The sequence below is a fragment of the Asterias amurensis genome, chromosome 5 (assembly GCF_032118995.1).
Source record: "Asterias amurensis chromosome 5, ASM3211899v1".
Taxonomy (NCBI): domain Eukaryota; kingdom Metazoa; phylum Echinodermata; class Asteroidea; order Forcipulatida; family Asteriidae; genus Asterias; species Asterias amurensis.
In genome coordinates, this window is record NC_092652.1 from 3,601,203 (window position 1) to 3,617,055 (window position 15,853).

The window sequence follows — 15,853 nt, forward strand, 5'->3', positions numbered from 1 at the left end:
GTTGCATTTTGAGCTACGGTACTGCACTGATGATGGTCTTAAACCAAGCAGTACTCAATCTATCCTGAAGACTTTTTAGTGTGGTGTTGATCTGCATGACCGCGTTTGCTTGCTGTCGTACTGAGACAGTCACCTGAACGTTGGAATGGGAGGCACTGTTATAACATTCCTAATGATGGTTCTATTGATGGGGTTACACACACCAACCTGTTCTGGGTAATTTAACCGTTAATTTTACAACAGCTCTTAGTGTGTTGTTGATCTGCATCACTCACTGCTTTGCTTGCTGTCGTACTGAGAAGACAGCCATCTTAACGTTGGAATGGGAGGCAGTGTAGCATTCTCATTGATGGTTCTATTGATGGGGTTACACACACCAACCTGTTCCGGGTACGTTACAAACAGCTTGAGTATATTTGTGTTCACGTTCAGAAGTGCCAAACATTCGATTTATTCAGAAAGCCGTATCTTACCAGCCCTTGAGATTGCCCGTGAAACCATCTCACACCGTGTCCAGAAAGGCGCGTATGCTAACTTTACTCTACGGTGGGTTTACTCATTCCACGGTTGCAGTCGTGGCGTACAGTATGCCGTAGGTGAAGCAGCTCAACTGTATTTTGAAGAAGACGTAGTTGCTTATATTGGGCCTCCTTGCAGTTACCCCATCTCAAGTATAGCTGATTTTGCTGCTGCAAAGGGTATACCGATTTTCTCCGGCAGTGCTGGTTCGAGTGAATTGGATAATAAAGTCAGGTATCCAACTTTGACTCAAACGGTGTTTAAACCAAGCACAATGGCATCTTTCTTGAGGGGGTTGTTTTACAAGTACGGGTGGAGTTCCTGTGTTGTAATAAACTTTGGACATCTCTACCTGCTACCTGCTCTTGAAATTGAAGCTGTGTTGTTTGAAGCCGGAGTTAGAATCTTTGATCGTCGTCTTCAGACTGACAGTGACTTGGATAATATATTAGAAGAAGCATCTTTGAACAGTCGAGGTAAGTCGTTGCTTTACCACCAGAGTAACGTCTAACTTTGCGAGGCGAAACCTATACCCGTCGTAGGCAGGACAGTCTCCTGATACGAAAATCTACTCCGCGGTAAAAGAATATAAAACAAGACAAATTCTTAAAAGAACATAATCGACCAAGCAAGTAGATACAGTGCTGCAGAAAACCAAATTGTTTATTGATACCTCACCATGCAATGCCTCATATCATATTAGACAGGTTCCGTCCTGCGAAAGATCAAGCTTGTTCAGCATTTTTTCAAAGACAATTTACAAAAGTATATATATATAAGAACAGCAAAATCATCTTTATAATAAAGCTGTCGTAAATGTACTTCTCACCTGTGTTTTGTTGTTGTCATTCAACCACTGGAACATTGAAGGAATTAGCGAATGGTTAAACACAAGTCTTTAAAATCAATGACAGTAAAGTATGTCTCATACTTGATATTTGAGCGTCACATGATTGTACAGCAAATATTGATTATGCCTGTTGGTAAAGAATATTGGACCATAGGTTTAGGTTTATAGGTTTATACAGTGATTGTCTACCTTGCACATCGATATTGGATATTGGACATTCCCATAGGTTTGTACAGTAAATGTTTACCCTGTACATCGATATTGGATGTTGGTACATCGATATTGGATGTTGGTCCTTCACGTAGGTTTGTACAGTGAATGTCTACCTTGTACATCGATATTGGATATTGGACATTCCCATAGGTTTGTACAGTGAATGTCTACCCTGTACATCAATATTGGATATTGGTCCTTCACGTAGGTTTGTACAGTGAATGTCTACCTTGTACATCGATACAGGATATTGGACATTCCCATAGGGTTGTACAGTGAATGTCTACCCTGTACATCAATATTGGATATTGGTCCTTCACGTAGGTTTGTACAATGAATGTCTACCCTGTACATCGATATTGGATGTTGGATATTCCGTAGGTTTGTACAGTAATGTCTACCTTGTACAACGATTTTGGATATTGGGCCTTCACGTACGTTTCTACAGTAAATGTTCACCCTGTACATCTACTTAGGGTGCAATTCCTTTGCTTTCCACTTCCGTATCCGGTTTGATGTATTTGTACCAGTATTTCTTTGTTTGAGGTTGGTGTCGGTACTGCATTTAAAACAACGCTGCTGTTGAGATGTAACATTGAGCTGTATAGCCAAGGTTGTTTAGTCCCAACTGTGGAAGTAAAGTGTTGCAACCACTCAGAAGTACCTTGGAGAATATTTTCTTGTGACAGAAAGTATCACGAGCGGTAAAGAAAGACTTTCATGCAATTCAATCAATGCAAAAATCACAACCAAAGAATTTCTGTTGTAAGGTGTCAGCGGAGAAAGTCTTTGATTGAATGTCGGCCTTCAGTCAATAGAAGTATAGATTTCTATGGGAAAAAAAAGAGGCTCAGGATATACTTGATTGCTCTTCACCGACCAAAAATACAAGTCTTTGATTGAATGTCGGCCTTCAGTCAATAGAAGTATAGATTTCTATGGGGAAAAAAAGAGGCTCAAGATATACTTGATTGCTCTTCACCGACCAAAAATACACAATGCATTACTTTCACTATCTGGGGAAAAGGACAAATAAAGCCTTTTTGATTTCTTTCCACAAGGTAAATAACTCCCTGTGTCGACTTAAGTCGATCTGCTCACCATGAAGGGTATAAAAAGCTGGACGTTTCGGAGTTACTTCAAAGCATGCTGCTCGGTCCATTGTAGGAGGATGTGGTGTAGATATCATAGGGCTGTTTGAAGTAAAAGAAAAACGGACGGGCTATAAACAAAAATTGTTTTTGTTTCCAAACTGATTTGAAACTTCGCCTTACCGTTAATTTTACAACAGCTTTTAGTGTGTTGTTGATCTGCATCACTCACTGCTTTGCTTGCTGTCGTACTGATAAGACAGCCATCTTAACGTTGGAATGGGAGGCAGTGTAGCATTCTCATTGATGGTTCTATTGTTTGGGTTACACACACCAACCTGTGATGGGTACGTTACAAACAGCTTGAGTATATTTGTATTCACGTTCAGAAGTGCCAAACATTCGATTTATTCAGAAAGCCGTATCTTACCAGCCCTTGAGATTGCCCGTGAAACCATCTCACACCGTGTCCAGAGAGGCGCGTATGCTAACTTTACTCTACGGTGGGTTTACTCATTCCACGGTTGCAGTCACGGCGTACAGTATGCTGTAGGAGAAGCAGCTCAACTGTATTTTGAAGAAGACGTAGTTGCTTATATTGGGCCTCCTTGCAGTTACCCCATCTCAAGTGTAGCTGATTTTGCTGCTGCAAAGGGTATACCAATTTTCTCCGGCAGTGCTGGTTCGAGTGAATTGGATAATAAAGTCAGGTATCCAACGTTGACGCAAACGGTGTATAAACTAAGCACAATGGCATCTTTATTGAGGGGGTTGTTTTACAAGTACGGTTGGAATTCCTGTGTTGTAATAAACTCTGGACATCTCTACCTGCAACCTGCTCTTGAAATTGAAGCTGTGTTGTTTGAAGCCGGAGTTAGAATCTTTGATCGTCGTCTTCAGACTGACAGTGACTTGGATATTATTTTAGAAGAAGCATCTTTGAATAGTCGAGGTTAGTAAGCCATTAAAATAATATGACGTTTGGTTTGAAGTGAAAGCAAAATGCTATTTAAGAGCTAAAACAACGAATCTCTTGGTCGGACTGAACTCTATTTTTATTTTTAAAATGTTGTCCCTTCCTCTTATTGCTACGGTGTTTTGTTGTGGGTACAGTTTGTTTTTTCTTCAATAGTCTGGTTTTGCTTGTGTTTTAATGTTTTCTTTTGTGTGATTTTTAAATGTTTCAGTGCAATCACCTTTTTATATTGTATGATCATATTGTTATCGTTGGCAGGGGTCTGGTTTTACACATCTTTTGATGACAGTTTTTATACTTTTGTTTTAACCTTGACAGCCCCTGTACAACTTGTAACTATTGTGTTGTGTATGTCTAAAAATTGTAAATAAATAAACAATAAATAAAAGCAGCGGCTGGGTAGGACTGCGTAAAAAACGGTTCTCTTTTTTTTGATAGAAATATCCCGAAAACAAAAATGGTGACGAAAACAAAAATGGTGAGGTTTAGCTGCACGCTGCGCGAGCTGAACGTGAACGTAAAACATTGTGCAATTTCTAGGCGACGTAACCCCTTTGGGATTATTTCATTCTCACGTATGACGTCTGCACATACGTAATTGACGTGAGAAATTATAATTTCACGTATGCTTAACCCGTGTTATTTTTACAACAAAAGTATTGACGTTAACGTTCACGTTTCTGCTCAGGTAACGTGCACCTAAACCTCCTTTATGTTGGTTGAGAGTCGTGCGTGCGCACACACACGTGCACTTTTCACATTGATTTAACATTTAAAAATGTTGGTAAATGACGTCACGTGCAATCCGTCTTTGTCAAATGAAGAACCCTTTTCTTAAATTAAATGAAGAAATGTGAACAATAAAAATATAATATTTACATCCAGAACTGTTTAAATTAAATACACAGTTAGTTTGTTGCATTGGATACATAGCAAACATAATAAATTATTTGTCCTTGATAAAAGCAATTTTTCTTGTAAAGTAAAAAAGAAAAAGAAGAAAAAAGGAACTTGCGAAACAGCGCGCCGACTAAATTATTATAAATACTGTGTACCCGATTGCAACGTCGTGTCACGAAATGACTTTCCTGCGATAGACTCATTTCCTTGATTAAATTACTTTCAGACGGAACCAGACGAAGATGTAATTGCATCGTCTGACAATGAAATGTAAAAAAAAATTGACCACGAGTTTGACGCTACACTACTTCTGTACCAGTCTTGTTGATGTACACGTACAAAGGTTTGGGTACTTTTTGTACGACACAAAACACAACGTTCACATAATTATGTAGAACATTACACTGTTTCAAGATAATTATGGAATAAATATGCCTCGAAATTGCACGGTTTTCCCGATACGTGGTGATCTAAACGTGGTGATCTAAATTTTTACTACACAAAATGGCCGACCGTGTTAGTTCGCAGAGTAAAGGGAAAACAGTGCAATTCAAATCATATAATATGGGTTGACCATTGTGTTATACTTTTAAAACATCTTTCTTACCATATGCATTTCATAACAAACGATTACCAACGCTTTTTGTCATAGACCAACTCGCCCTGTCCAAGGTAGACTTGAGTCATGTACCAATCCCGTGACATCGCCAAAGAACTATCGTTTCGCGCCCAACCTGTCCCGCATTCCCAGGACCAAATTTTGACGGCGAGCGCGCACTGTATTATACGGCCATGGCCCAATTTCATAAAGCCTGTAAGCACAGACATTTGCTTAGCATGAAATGTCTTTATTGATAAAAACAGGATTACCAACCAAATTTCCACTTGTTGTTCATTGCTTGTTACTGGTATTCAGCTGTTGCTTGCTTATCCTGAAAATACCAAGGTAATTTGGTTGGTAATCCTGTTGTTATCAAGGAAGAAATGTCATGCTAAGCAAATTGTTGTGCTTACAGTCTTTATGAAACTAGGTCCTGTTTGCGATGTGCTTGAGACCTCTCTCACGAGAACGGGAAATGAATCAAGTATATATATCTGTCCAAGGCAACGTGTCACTTTAAAGGCAGTAGACACTATTGATGGGAATTACTCAAAATCATTATTAGCATAAATCCTTTCTTGGTGACGAGTAATGGGGAGAGGTTGATAGTATAAAACATTGTGAAAAACGGCTTCCTCTGACGTGCCATAGTTTTCGAGAAAGAAGTAATTTTCCACGAATTTGATTTCGATACCTCAGATTTAGAACTTGAGGTCTCGAAATCAACCATCTAAACGCACACAACTTCGTGTGACAAGGGTTATTTTTCTTTTCATATTATCTCGCAACTTCGATGACCGATTGAGCTCAAATTTTCACAGGTTTGTTATTTTATGCATATGTTGAGATACACCAAGGCTAGTCTTTGACAGTTACCAATAGTGTCCAGTGTCCAAGTAGATTGAATCACAATCCTTCTGGGAATATGTTTGATATCACGTGTGACTACAATTAAAATAAAAATCCGTGATTTTGAACGGCCTTTAACGAATGGGTATGCTATATAAGCTAGACAATGGAATGGTGCATGCGCATAACTCGTGTGACGGTTACCGCCCAGCTTTATGTGTTTGTTAACGAAACGGTAATAAGGCATCTACAGCTTTTACTTATAGTTAATGCATAAGATAAAATAAGAAATGAAGGGCAGATTTAACGATAGAATAACTCCGCCTTGAGAAGCGGCTAAATAGATGCTGAGATTTCTGTGTGCCGATGATGGGTAATGCTATAGATTTCAACGATGTGTTTTCCTTGAAAGGTTGACTATAAGAAGCGGATTCGATGGTGGGAGGACAAGATAAGGACAAGTCTAGTAGAAAGAATGACAAACTTGTCTCTAGACTGTGCAAAACGACGATTTGTTTCAAGTCATAAATAATGGAATCTTTTCAAGTACTGTTGACAATCGTTTCGTTTGCTCTGACAACGTCTCGTAGTGCAGCAGCCACCGATGTGAATGTGGTTGTATTTCTGTTTCGACGTGAATCCATTTATGGTGATACTCGTTTACTACCAGCCCTTGAGATCGCCCGTGATACCATTTCACACCGCGTGGAGAGAGGCGAGTACGCCAACTTCACTCTACACTGGGAATACTCAGCAGAGGGTTGTGGACACGGTGTCCAGTATGCCGTTAAAGACGCTGCACAACTGGTCTTCGAGAAATACGTCGTGGCTTTCTTCGGACCTTCTTGCAGTTCCAGTATGGAGAGTGTTGCCGACTTTGCGGCTCCAATGAATATTCCAATTTTTTCGGGAAGTGCTGGGGCAGCAAGTCTGGGCAACAAAAAAAGGTACCATACACTTACTCAGACTAACAACAATCCAGGAGCTATGGTGTCCCTCGTCCAGGACATGTTTCTTCACAATGGTTGGGGTTCTTGCGTCTTATTGCGAAAGGGTCATCTCTTCTTACGCGCAGGATCCGCCTTGGAAGACGGTCTCCGTGAAGCTAATATAAGAGCCTACTCAATTTACCCGACAGAGTCGAGTGAAGAAGAATTAACATCTGCCCTGAAGGAAGCATCTGTGTATAGCCGAAGTGAGTACCCAAAGAAACGCTTTTTTGCAGTTTTATACCTGATATGTGATTGTTCATTATAATGTGTTTGAATTGTATTGTGATCATCGGTTTGGAGTAAACACACAATCATTTTTTTGACATTTTGCAGTCAGAGCTTGTTGTTTGGTGTATTGCTCTCCTTCAAAAGATGTAGATTCAGCGTTGTAAATCTTCTTTGCCAGAAAGTAAGGGATGGATGGGTTTGAAATGTATGAAATAACGGAAGAATGTGTTTTTCCAAGGCGGATTCAGGGTATGTTAAAGGGGTAGCGGATGCCCGTGGGAGGGGGGGGGGGGGGTTGTGCAGCAATGCATGCAAAAAACCTTTAAAGCGTTGGAACCGCTCCCTAAAACAGAATAATTATTACAAGTAATAACTTACATGCTCTCGATCCTGACGATGACAAGAACAAGCTAGTCGAAACGTTGAGAGAACTCAATCCATTGTGCAGTTAATATCGATTTTATAAGCTAAAGTAGTAGTATTTCTAGTTTTCTATACCTTCCGCCCAGCCGTCGATTTCACAAAAAGTTAGGACTCGTCTTATCTCGAGATAGGACAAGTAACTCGTCTTAACTTAGGATTAATCTTATCTTACTGCATGCTACAGTGCAGGGTCGAGACTCGTCCTAAGTCCTAAGATTAGTCTTAAGTTAGGAAGAGTTTTGTGAAATCGACGGTAGGTATAGTAGTTAAAAAGCAGGACTGGACAGTTCTTTTTAGAACTTAGAGATCTCCCGAACAATCTGATAAATCTACTCCGCAGTGGTAGACTATATAGCAAGACAGTTCTCTGAAGAACAAACTCTACCTGGCAAGTAGATACCTCGCCATGCAATGCCAGTCAAATCCTGTAAACTTACATTCTACTGCAATAATAATAACGATTAATATTGCGCTCTTTCCAGGACCAGTCTGTTCGAGGGCGCATAACATAACAGTAAAAAAAAAAAAAAAAAAAAAACATACACAAAAAACAAAAAAAAACATAAGAAAATAATTACACAGTTTAACAAAAATTACATTGTAAAAATATAAGCAACATAGAAATCGAAGCCTTATACAGACCAGAAGGTGCATGAACACCATCAAACTGAAACTTTTAAAACAATGCAACTTACTTACGATTAAGCAAAGTATTAAGCCTTTCTTTGTCATCGTTTGAGCAACAGTAGTTTGAAAGTTTGCAATTTTGATATTTCTCCTAGGATATGGAACTGGCATTTCAAAAATCATCATTCAAGGGAAATGGGGGAAGCATGAGAGTCAGTTTCACAAAAACAAACAACACAGCGTCGTTATGTCAGGGAGCCGCTCAAGGGCGCCAAAGAATTGTTTGTGAATTTTGTTTTGTATTATATTTAATAGTATGAATTTAAAGGCAGTGGACACTATTGGTAATTACTCGAAATAATTATTAGCATAAAACCTTACTTGGTAACGAGTAATGGGGAGAGGTCGATAGTATAAAACATTATGAGAAACGGCTACCTCTGAAGTGACGTAGTTTTCGAGAAAGAACTAATTTTCCACGATTTTGATTTCGAGATCTCAGAATTAGATTTTGAGGTCTCGAATTTAAGCATCTGAAAGCACACAATTTCGTGTGACAAGGGTGTTTTTTCTTTTACTATTATCTCGCAACTTCGATAACCGATTTTGCTCAAATTTTCACAGGTTTGTTATTTTGTGCATATGTTGACATACACCAAGTGAGAAGACTGGTCTTTGACAATTACCAATAGTGTCCAGGGTCTTTAATCTAGCCTTCGAGAAAGATTCTGCTAGGCTCGAAACTTCAGGCCATCAACTATTTTGTGCATTTTATTCGGTCTTCTTTTGGTTGGTAAGTTGCTTGCAACAGCTAATTCTATTTTCTAATAAGAATTCAGAACGAAGTATGAGAGTAGAGCCTAATTATCGCGAGCGCAGAAAAAAAGGTCTTATTCAATATTTCGGCATTCGAGAAAATACAATCTGCATCTCTAAGGATATATGAAAACGCATCCCTGGAGATTTACTTGAGAGCTTTTAACAGCCCAAACATAACTTTAACACAATGGCTTAGTTCACTTTCTAGGGACAAGAGCGTATAGAACGCCCGATTGATTTAATTCTGCAAAAGAAAATAATCTACTTGGGATGGTCGGAACTCAACGTCGGCTTAAGTCGAACTAATGCTGTTTTTGTTTCTTGGGGTATTTGTTTGTTCGTTTCTTCGTTTCTTGGTTTCCTTGTTTCTTTGTTTCTTTGTCTCTTTGTTTCTTTTTTCCCATTTTCTTTCTTTCTTGTGTTCTTTCGTTCTTTCTTTGTAAAGATGGAGTTAGAGTCTTTTTTTACTTCTTTAATGGATCCAATTGATTTGAGGATGAATAAAATGAAGCTGCAGTTTAAACCGAAGTCTTAAAAGATGCGAAGAACTTGGAGGTCACTGTCTCAAATTTTCAATGGATGATATATAAAGACTGAAATCCACTTCATCAAAACTTAATTCTCCCCACTTATCAACTTCGCTAGGTAAACTAAATTGTGTTGTTTTTTCATAGTTGTACAGTTATTTTGATTTTAATTTTCGTAAACTGGCCAGCGAGTATTTTCAACGTTAACAATAAATAACTAGTAATTAAAAAAAATCAATAACAATTAGGTCCTACATAAGTAAATATTTTGATACCGGTATTCAAGTTTAGAAACTTCGTTTGTTATCAAACTCTTCCCTGGACTTGCTGAAGTATTATTTTGACCCAAGATAAAACAGTTGTGTCTTTGTTGATGAATCCATTGATACCTGTCAAGGAATGAGTCTATCCTCGGAGAATAATCAGTGCCGCGGTTGTAAGCTGTTAATTGTCAAAACAGGAAAGGACAGTCACCAGGGAGATTTGAGTATCTAGTAAAACTCCTATTAACCCCTGGAAGAGGATGCTGTTCAATGCCACTCTCTGCCATAGTTGTTGTGAACTCAAAATAGACAAGTATGATGCGTACGTCATCTTCTGCAAAGGCCATTTTCTGACTGTTTTTGTTCTCCAAAGAACACCTTCAATATCTAAATATATGTTCAGTAAGAATTAGCCCTATATTGGACTCTTCCTCTGATGTGCTGAACACAGATAATGTGTAGTATAGTATGACAGTGTAAGGCCGCCAGGGCTAAGTTAGAATGAACTATTAACAAAAACAAAAATAGTAAACTTACGGGTACAACTATGTTATAAATTTCTTGGAGGGGGTGTTGGCTCTGAAAAAAAGTTGGTTCTCACCTGAAGACGACGAACAGAGTTGACCCTTCGAAACGTCGCGACAAATTCAGACCCAACACTCCCTTAAAATGGTTGCATTACATGATGCTATGTTGAATGAGTAGGGATAATAACTTCGAGCAAAATACTAAATGTTAAAACGCCTTGAACGTCACTGAGTTACGGATATGAGCGCCATGGGAAGAAGCCACCGTATTAAAGACAGTGGACACTATTGGTAATTGTCAAAGACCTGTCTTCTCACTTGCTGTATCTCAACATATGCATAAAATAACACACCTGTGAAAATTTGAGCTCAATCGGTTATCGAAGTTGCGAGATAACTATGAAACAAAAAAACAAACTCTTGTCATACGGAGTTGTGGGCTTTCAGATGCTTGATTTCGAGACCTCTAATTATAAATCTGAGGTCTCGTAATCAAATTCATGGAAAATTACTTCTTTCTTGAGAACTACCCCACTTCAGAGGGAGCCGTTTCTCACAATGTTTTATACTACCAACCTCTCCCCATTACTCGGTACCAAGTAAGGTTTTATGCTATTAATTATTTTGAGTAATTACCAATAGTGTCCACTGCCTTTAAATGATATTGACGACTATATTTGTTTGAAAGTCAACTTGTCCGTTAATGTTTAGTGCGTTTTAACACCAAAGACACGTGAATGTATGTCCTGTTCTATCTTTGTTTTGTGGGAGCAATGATCTCAAACATTGTCGATTCTGCTTTCGTCGAAATGATCTTATCTTGACGTTCTTGAAGGAGAGTAAAAAACCTTCATTGACAGTTCCTTCGATCAAATCTTAAGGTTTTTCTGTGTTCTAGGCTTAACCTTCACCTTGACAGATTCTTATCGAGCGGTGAGAAGTATCCATCAAACGGATTCTTAGACTAATTCTCCCACACACAAAGGTTACAACCAACAGTAAACACAAGATCTGAAATGGTATTATTGGAAATCACTCACGTTGATTTTTTTTGAAGGTGAAGTCGCAGTAGCACTTGCAAAATATGCATCAGACCTGTGTACTTCGTTTTATAAAGGGCAAGGGCACCAGTGCATTTTCTCTTTGATAAAGGGCAACTAAGAGGAAATTGCAAATTACTACTGGAGCATTTCAAGGGCACCAAGGCAATGACAAGGGGCACGGAGGCAGGCATTAATTTGTCAGGAAAGGTTCGCCAATTGGCGTTCCAAACATAACTCATTGACAAAAACAAACACTTTGGGGAGGAACTAATGTTTCTTATTGTTATTACGGACGGGGATAAAACCCGTATGAACTGATATATCCATTTTTAAATATTAACATATTTGGGACTCAAATTAGAACTGTAATTAACGCAAAAAAGGAAAATAAAAGTTATTGGAGCCATAATATTTGTCAACGTGAAAGAAAGGTATTGTTTGCTTCAAATGTCAGGTTTTTCAATGAAAGGTATATTTGCATGTTAAACATGCTTACTTACCTACCCAGTGGTGTCCTCGAATCACGATGGTTTCTCTATGCCTTTATGGTCCCCTTTGTCGATTTGACAAAGGGGACCAAAGATTTTCAAACTGTTTTTCTCTTCCAGTTATTGTGATTAGTGCAGATGGTGATGATGTTCGTCGGATCATGTTAAGTGCTTACGAACTTGGTATGACAGACGGCGACTACGTCTTCATCAGCTACCATCCCTTCAACAACACCAAGACATTTGGAGATGACTCATGGAACCAGGTAGGGAGACGCCACAGAGGAAATCAAGTGAAACACTTTTACTGTGTTGTTCTAATAGCTCTAGGTTTTTGCACAAAGTTTCCCAATTCCCTAAGAAAAAAGTAAAGTGGCGATGTTGAGTAATAGTCATTAAAGAAAAGAAATACTTTTGGTTATCGCTCTTACAATATTATAAGTTATCACACAAGCGCGAGTGGAATACGGAAAAATATAGCGCGTCTGGGTCCCATATATCCATCAGAGCGCTCGTGTGATAACGTATTTATCTTCAAGCAAACTTGGCGTGTGACGTAGTACACACAAGATGCATGGTAGTGATATTAGCCGTGCAATATTATACATTGACTGCTTCGAGTGCTATGGTTAAAACTATGACTCCCTCGGTGATCCCCGGAGCGTTGTATTTTCCCTCGGCTTCGCCTCGGGAAAATAGGACGCTACGGGGATCACCGAGGGAGTCATAGTTTTTAACCATTGCATGAGTAAAAGCAGTCAATAGTTGTTTTATAACACCCAAACATTTCTAAATACTGTACTTTTATTATTAAGTTACAGACCTGAGTGCTACAATCCACGACGCGAATACAGATTGCAAACACTTTTACTTAATGTGTTGCATGTAGTGTCGTGCAATCCGAAATGGTTACAGACTATTAATTTATCATCCTCGTACACGCAACGGACGTCTGGATACTGCACGCCGTGTGTTAGTCTGTCGGACTAGCGCACGACGCCATGTGCTAGTCTTCGGACTAGCGCATGGCAAACCGACGGCAAATCGTCTAGCAAATCTAAGACATGTCATGTGACGCGCTCTAAACCAATGAGCAGGCAGAATACTTGCAAGGGGTGTTGTAAAGGTTTTTATCACCAATCCATTCTGCCAATCTGGTTTGAGGATTAGCGCGTACTTGAAGATAAAAAGCAACACAAAACCATTGTAGATAACCCATGGAACCAGGTAAGATGAAGTCACAGAGATATTAAGTAAAACACCTGCACTGAGTTATCATTCCCTAAAATTCTAGGTTTTTTGAACAAAATCAACATGTAAAGTGGCCATGTTGAGTGCGTTGTATAAAACCGTAAAGGCACTGGACACTACTGCTAATTACTCAAAATAATTGTAAGAATAAAAACCTACTTGGTAACGAGTAATGGAGAGCTGTTGATAGTATAATGTGTTGTGAGAAACGGCTTCCTCTGAAGTAATGTAGTTTTTGAGAAAGAAGTACTTTCTCAATAAATATTTGTATTGATTTTGACACCTCACGCGAGAGGTCTCAAAATCATGCATCTGAAAGCACACATCTTCGTGTGACAACGGTTTTTTTTTCCTCCATCACTGTCGTGTAACTTCGACGACCAATTGAGTTTTAATTTTCACCGGTTTGTTATTTTGTGCCTTATGTCGATTTACACCAAGTCTTTGACAATTACCAATAGTGTCCAGTGCACTGCAGTACCTTCAAAGGTTCTATGTAACTTTTGTATGACAAAATACACAATGTCCACAGATTTACACTAAACTTACACAATTTGAAGATAATGATAGTAGAAAGCTTCCCTGAAAATTCTACGTGCTGAGGTGCTGTAGTTTTTGGGAGTAAAACAATGTCATGAAAATAATTTTCGTCTCATGAGACGAAAATTATTTTAATAATTCACAAAGGGATTTTCATTACATTGTTTTACTCATTTCTCAAAAACTACAGCACCTCAGTTAGTAAGATTTGAAGGGTAGCTTTCCACTATCATTATCTTCAAACCCTGTAAGTTAAATGTAAATCTATTGACATTTTGAAAAAAATACCCACATCCTTTAAGGCAATAAAGACAGAAAGTAATAACAATTATCAACCACAGTGGCCTTAAATTAATGTGTCTTAGACATCCATTAACTTCCCGCACCGAAATCAATTGGCAATCAGTGGGAAAATGTTCAATTTTTGAAAATATTGATTGAAAATAAATGAATAAAAGTGTGTATATTATATTAATTCATTAACTCTAAAAACCTGGTGATTTTGTTCTTCATATACTTCCAGGGTGATGAGAATGACGCCAAGCTTAAAATCGCTTACAAAGCCCTAATGACAATCCGACTCTTTGAGCCAACAACTGATGAATACAACAATTTCCAAAAGGAGATGAACCGTCGAATGCTGGAGTCGTACAACTTTACCCCTACAGCTGGGGATGAGGTTTGAACAATTCTAGGAAATTCATTAAGATTTCACTAAAAATAGCACTTTTAGCTGAGACTGAATTTATTATTTGGTTTGCGGTAACACCATGTGTGTATCTATACTTGCCAGGTAGAGTTTGTTCTTTAGAGAACTGTCTTGCTTTATTACACCACATGAAACAAGGTAAGATGACGTCACAGAGTAAGTAAAACAGATTGACTTTGTTTTACACTACAAAAATAGGTAATTAGATATTAAATCCAGCAGTTATGTTAAGCTAATCACCAAAAGCGGGGGGGGGGGGGGGGTGATATAAGAACAATTAATGAAGATCAGATGACTGCCTCTAGCTAAGGGGCAACCACGTAAGTCTAGTTGGTAAGACACTGCTCTATAATTGCAGGAGTCGTGGGTTCGAATCCCATCCGAATAATGTGCCTGTTGTTTTTTTACAGGACTCGGGAAAGTACTGAGTATACACTGCTAATTCATATCGGTGTATGGGTAAAACAAAACAAAGTTAATATTTGAAAATCAGATAGTTGTGGTCAAATTGGATTTCAAGAAAAAACACTTAGCTTATAAATGGGCATTCTTACTTAGTTGATGCACTTATTAATATGAGTAAATTGATTATCTTGAACACGCGTACACTTCTAGCAGAAAATCGTTCTGTTTTACGAAATGGATTAAAATGATGTGTTGACTTGAAGACATTGGACACTATTGGTAGTTGCCAAAGACCAGTCTTCTCACTTGCTGTATCTCAACATATGCCTGTGAAAATTTGAGCTCAACTGGTCGTCGAAGTTGCGAGAGTAAGCTTTTATGATAATAATAACTTGATTTATTGACAATAGTGTCCACTGCCTTTAACCTTCAGTTGTCAGAGTTTATCTTTTTTGCTCGGGTTTACCACGAACTATTTGAATTGACTTTTCACTTGTTGTCTTCTATATCTAGGCCAATTTCTTTGCTACATCTTTCCATGATGCTTTGATCTTATATTCTCTGGCCATTAATGAGACACTACACGAAGGAGGAGACATCCGGGATGGTCTAGCTCTAAGAGATAAGATGTGGAATCGTACATTTCAAGGTAAACCACAGACTACGTATGGATGCATTAAGATTCGGTTTTATCTGAGTGCACCATTAAAGCAACTTACATTACGTTGTAATGTGTTGACTCATACATCATGACAACAACATGGGTTTGGGGTTAAGTGCCTGACAGTAACTGTTTTCAGCGACTCAGTGTTCTTGCCTACGACCTTTACGGATTCAAGTACTCTAAAACTATTATTTCAACCTTTGCGATCAAATTTGTAGGTATTGCCGGTGAAGTTTCTATCACAGAAAAGGGCGACCGAGTTGCAGTGTATTCTCTATGGGATATGACAGACACTGAGAACGGTGTGTTCGAGGTTGGTTAACGCTCAATGGTGTATTATGATAAATC

The 15,853-nt window shown here is 38.6% G+C and overlaps 1 protein-coding gene across 1 annotated transcript in view; it reads left to right on the forward strand.

Annotated features, from left to right (window-relative positions):
- Nucleotides 1–15,853, forward strand: part of LOC139937392 (atrial natriuretic peptide receptor 1-like) — a 44,559-nt gene that overhangs the window by 19,981 nt on the left and 8,725 nt on the right. The window contains exons 3-6 of the mRNA XM_071932515.1: nt 12,057–12,202; nt 14,251–14,406; nt 15,355–15,490; nt 15,724–15,818. Of these exons, the coding sequence (XP_071788616.1) occupies nt 12,057–12,202; nt 14,251–14,406; nt 15,355–15,490; nt 15,724–15,818 (533 nt within the window). The remainder of the gene's footprint in view (nt 1–12,056; nt 12,203–14,250; nt 14,407–15,354; nt 15,491–15,723; nt 15,819–15,853) is intronic.